This window comes from Condylostylus longicornis, unplaced genomic scaffold (assembly GCF_029603195.1).
Source record: "Condylostylus longicornis isolate FDR11 unplaced genomic scaffold, ASM2960319v2 ptg000559l, whole genome shotgun sequence".
Lineage (NCBI taxonomy): Eukaryota > Metazoa > Arthropoda > Insecta > Diptera > Dolichopodidae > Condylostylus > Condylostylus longicornis.
The window spans coordinates 1,082-6,244 of NW_026578514.1; the positions used below are offsets into that span (position 1 = coordinate 1,082).

General features: G+C 46.9%; 3 protein-coding genes across 3 annotated transcripts; 2 read left to right on the forward strand and 1 right to left on the reverse strand.

Moving 5' to 3' along the window:
• Positions 1 to 345: 345 nt before the first annotated feature.
• Positions 346 to 1,004, reverse strand: LOC129617539 (histone H2A.V-like; the record flags this gene model as incomplete). Its single annotated transcript, XM_055532719.1, is given in 10 exon segments — positions 346 to 436; positions 438 to 451; positions 495 to 522; positions 524 to 559; positions 561 to 600; positions 602 to 636; positions 638 to 685; positions 687 to 752; positions 805 to 912; positions 954 to 1,004. Coding segments are annotated over 10 exon segments (517 nt in total), but the record flags the coding sequence as incomplete, so codon positions are not given.
• An 859-nt stretch (positions 1,005 to 1,863) lies between these two features.
• On the forward strand, positions 1,864 to 2,235 carry LOC129617536 (integumentary mucin A.1-like). The gene has a single exon (XM_055532717.1). The coding sequence runs from the start codon at positions 1,864 to 1,866 to the stop codon at positions 2,233 to 2,235; it is 372 nt and encodes a 123-aa protein (XP_055388692.1).
• Positions 2,236 to 2,379: 144 nt separating this feature from the next.
• LOC129617537 (integumentary mucin A.1-like) lies at positions 2,380 to 2,931 on the forward strand. Its single transcript, XM_055532718.1, has one exon. It carries the CDS (start codon positions 2,380 to 2,382, stop codon positions 2,929 to 2,931), a length of 552 nt encoding a protein of 183 aa, XP_055388693.1.
• The last annotated feature ends 2,232 nt before the right edge of the window (positions 2,932 to 5,163 follow it).

Sequence of the window (5,163 nt, forward strand, 5' to 3'; positions counted from 1 at the left end):
ATGGAATTGGTTATGGAAAAAAGAAATTCTTGGAGCGTGGGACAGACACAGTTGACGTAATGAGAAAAAACCAAATCTGTTCTGCATCCTAGAGGAATCTTGAATCCAGGGAAAGTTTTTTGACTTTCCAAGAAAGCCGCAAAAATTGAAACGCAGCCTGTGTTAAAAAATTTCCATGATGAGTTTTGCCTTTGTATGCAAAGTAAAGTACACAATACAATTGAATAGATGACGGCATGAGCAACAAACAATTCAACTCCGGCTACTTGGACAAACTATATAAAATATATTTCGGAGGCATCTGGCCTGAGGGGAGTTGAAACTGTTGGTTTGGGAAGCGGAAACTTTTGGCTTTGCTGGCGTCTTGTTTCATCAATGACTTGTGAATGTGAGGAATAACCCCTCCTCCAGCAATTGTAGCTTTAATTAAAGTGTCCCAATTCCTCATCACCTGGCAGAAACAAATTTGTCAAAATTTGGAAAAATGAACCCACCTCTGATAACGAGATGCAAATGACGCGGGAGTGATACGTTTGACTTTCAGATCCTTGGACGCGTTTTCCAGCAAGCTCCAAGACTTCAGCAGTTAAATATTCCAGCATAGACAGCTACTGTTGATGATCCAACTCTTCCGTCAGCTGGAAATGCGAGCTTTCAGCATTCGATGAATACGGCCCACTGGAAAATTGAAGACTGGCACGTGATGCCCTAGAAATCGGAGCCTTCTTTCCTTTGCCTGCGCCAGTTTTTGCCTATGAAGTGGTGGAAGCAAGCAAAGATCCAGCTAACGCTCACCAGCTACACCTCACCTTTGCTTCCAGTTTTTCCGCCAATTCCGGTTCCAAAACTAGATAAAAGGGCTATTTCAAAACAAAATACGTAGAGAATATTACTTACCACCTTTACCAACTCCTTCGATTATTTTTGAATACGAATTAGAAACCGTTTCAGACTTTTTTGAAAAGTTTGTTCTGTTCGCCCCTTCTCGAAAAATCCAGGTGCATGTTTTGGAAATTTGTCGTCTCGTCTACCCACGAAGGGGAACCTCCACTTTTGCACTTATTGCATCTTTAGTATTTCGTACAGGTTTTCGGTGGGGGGAGAGCGGGAATTTGATCAGAGCACCCGAAATAATGAATATGGCGGCCGGTATCCCAGGGAGAGAGATTTCCGCGATGGCTAATACGGTTCCCCAAATCGCCTTCGGTCGGATAGAGAATTTGAGGGAAGGGACGTTTTAACCCCAGAGATGAGTTCAATCGGAGGGATGGCTTCAAACCGCAGAGATGACTTCAACACCCCAGAGATGACTTCAACACCCCAGAGATGACTTCAACCCCAGAGATGACTTCAACACCCCAGAGATGACTTCAACACCCCAGAGATGACTTCAACCCCAGAGATGACTTCAACCCCAGAGATGACTTCAACCCCAGAGATGACTTCAACCCCAGAGATGACTTCAAACCCCAGAGATGACTTCAACCCCAGAGATGACTTCAACCCCAGAGATGACTTCAACCCCAGAGATGACTTCAACCCCAGAGATGACTTCAACCCCAGAGATGACTTCAACCCCAGAGATTGACTTCAAACCCCAGAGATGACTTCAACCCCAGAGATGACTTCAACCCCAGAGATGACTTCAACCCCAGAGATGACTTCAACCGCAGAGATGAGCTCAATCGCAGAGATGACTTCAACCCCAGAGATGAGTTTCAACCCCCAGAGATGACTTCAACACCCCCAGAGATGACTTCAACACCCCAGAGATGACTTCAACCCCAGAGATGACTTCAACCCCAGAGATGACTTCAACCCCAGAGATGACTTCAACCCCAGAGATTGACTTCAACCCCAGAGATGACTTCAACCCCAGAGATGACTTCAACCCCAGAGATGACTTCAACCCCAGAGATGACTTCAACCCCAGAGATGACTTCAACCCCAGAGATGACTTCAACCCCAGAGATGACTTCAACCCCAGAGATGACTTCAACCCCAGAGATGACTTCAACCCCAGAGATGACTTCAAACCCCAGAGATGACTTCAACCCCAGAGATGACTTCAACACCCCCAGAGATGACTTCAACCCCAGAGATGACTTCAACCCCAGAGATGACTTCAACCCCAGAGATGACTTCAACACCCCAGAGATGACTTCAACCCCAGAGATGACTTCAACCCCAGAGATGACTTCAACCCCAGAGATGACTTCAACACCCCAGAGATGACTTCAACCCCAGAGATGACTTCAACCCCAGAGATGACTTCAACCCCAGAGATGACTTCAACACCCCAGAGATGACTTCAACCCCAGAGATGACTTCAACCCCAGAGATGACTTCAACCCCAGAGATGAACTTTCAACCCCAGAGATGACTTCAACCCCAGAGATGACTTCAACCCCAGAGATGACTTCAACCCCCAGAGATGACTTCAACCCCAGAGATGACTTCAACCCCAGAGATGACTTCAACCCCAGAGATGACTTCAACCCCAGAGATGACTTCAACACCCCAGAGATGACTTCAACCCCAGAGATGACTTCAACCCCAGAGATGACTTCAACCCCAGAGATGACTTCAACCCCAGAGATGACTTCAACCCCAGAGATGACTTCAACCCCAGAGATGACTTCAACCCCAGAGATGACTTCAACCCCAGAGATGACTTCAACCCCAGAGATGACTTCAACCCCAGAGATGACTTCAACCCCAGAGATGACTTCAACCCCAGAGATGACTTCAACCCCAGAGATGACTTCAACCCCAGAGATGAACTTCAACCCCAGAGATGACTTCAACCCCAGAGATGACTTCAACCCCAGAGATGACTTCAACCCCAGAGATGACTTCAACCCCAGAGATGACTTCAACACCCCAGAGATGACTTCAACCCCAGAGATGACTTCAACACCCCAGAGATGACTTCAACACCCCAGAGATGACTTCAACACCCCAGAGATGACTTCAACACCCCAGAGATGACTTTCAACACCCCAGAGATGACTTCAACCCCAGAGATGACTTCAACCCCAGAGATGACTTCAACCCCAGAGATGACTTCAACCCCAGAGATGACTTCAACCCCAGAGATGACTTCAACCCCAGAGATGACTTCAACCCCAGAGATGACTTTCAACCGCAGAGATGAGTTCAATCGCAGAGATGACTTTTACCATAGGGATAGCCATGTAAGTGCTTTTCACGCTTTATCATGCACTGATTTTTTGGTTCGCCCTTCAGCACCCCAACTACCATCACCACCATCATCACCACGAAGACAGAGAGTACTGATGAAACCTTTCTCATTTTCGAACTTGCTCAATTTCCCGCTGTCATGCTTTGCCCAACTCTCCCTAACCGCGTGTGCACCCAATAGCCCAAACACTCACACAACAACAAACCTTAATGTCTTCTTGCACTTGAATTAATGAACGATCAGAAAATTTTGAACAACAGAAGTGGCGATTCAGACTCCAGAAAAGTAATTCATTGCAGTGATAATCACAGGATCGCAAAATTTCAATTGCTCCAACCTGAAAATCGAATTGTAGTCTCACGAGGTGCAATCTGTGTTTTGTCTTGGGATGAGCCTCTCTTTTCTTTCATTATTTCTGTCCCAGATCTTGCTTGGGATCCCCACGGCGTTTCACTCAACTGAAGGAAATTCACCTGAATTGAATTTTGAAGAATCTCAATGACCGCATTAGAAAGCAGATTAAACGGATGGGAATGGAACGTATGCGACTTCAAAAAACCGGAGGAATTGGTCCTCATTTTTAATGTGACCTGAATCAGAATGTCAACGTGGTGAACAAACTCATTCTATGCGCACCTTACTGATGACACCCAGAGTTCCCTCAGATTCATGAAATTTTCTTCAAGAGTTGGCGGAGTTGTTCTTCATCTGAAAACTAAAGAAAATCTTTGGATGACTCATCTGAAATTCGACAGACCTGGGGAGATGGCGATGCTGGCGTCACTGAAGCAAAAAACGTCCTAAATAGAGGAATGGGGAAAGTACGAGGACTCACCTACACGTCCCAGGCTGAATAGTGTGCTTCTGCCTCTGGGGAGTTGAATTGAGACTCCCGGAGCCCCTTGGAGGGGGCGGGGGTCGCATCGACAAGCGCAACAGAAGAACTCATCTGACTTAACTTCGATTTCATGAAGTTCCGCCAGGCAACTCTTTCTGGAATGAAAAAAGGCTTGTTTTTGGATCGCAAACTGTTATGGAATACACTTGAACGTACATCGTCTGCTAAGGTGTTCCCTTGACAAAGGACTTGGGTTCCATCAAATCGTCAATCTTGCTTAAATTTCTGATGAAACAAACAAATTGCCAGATGTTTGAATAATGAGCATCTTACAAACTGCTGGTTGAGCTGCGCTGTTACACCAGCAGCCAGTGCTCCAACTGCTATCTGCTGTGTTTGTGCAGATTCCAGTGTCATTATCTGCTGCTCTAAAGTTTACGCGTTACCTAAACGCGGAAGAAAAACGTAAAGAAGCGATTACAGGTGTGAGTTTGATATTGCGGATGTTCCAGCATGCTTTCAGACCATCTGTACCGTAGAGTGAAAGTTGTTGGCCTAGGCGGCCAGCTTGTCTCGACGTCTCACTTCCATGTGCATGCAAAGTGTATACATGGGTCCCGTGAAGTGCAGCTCAGCCTCACTTGATGTCATTCTCAGTGCGAAAGACGTTCAGAAAAAAAGGTTGTGTCTGTTCGTGGTGGTGTATGAGGAAAACGAAAAAGGCAAGCTAGTTTTGGGTCGGTCGGACTATGGGGGGATGCGTTTGTGCAGTGCAACCGGGGCTTCAAGCTAGCTGTTATGCCGGATCTCGTCTCGAGATCCGCCCTCCAACCTGCATGTCACTGACTGATATCAGCACCAGGCACTGGTAGTGACAACGGCTCCATGAACCTGTTTTTTCGTTCCAACTGTCCTCCAGCCGTTGGAGCGGCACGGGCGTCGACGTGACAATGGGGATTGGATGTTGTTGGTTGAGTGACGATAGAGCGGACTTAGGGGTGACTGGGGGTAGTGCAGCAGCGGTCAAGAAAGGAGGACCACGAGGAGGATGTCGGGGGAGTCGGAGACGGAGGGTCTGGATTTCCAAGAAGAACATCCTTCGGACTGGAAATCAGAAAGC

What these genes read in the sequence shown, in the direction of transcription:
- LOC129617536 (XM_055532717.1), top strand. Translation starts at nt 1,864, where the DNA reads ATGACTTCAACCCCAGAGATGACTTCAACCCCAGAGATGACTTCAACC.
- LOC129617537 (XM_055532718.1), top strand. Translation starts at nt 2,380, where the DNA reads ATGACTTCAACCCCAGAGATGACTTCAACCCCAGAGATGACTTCAACC.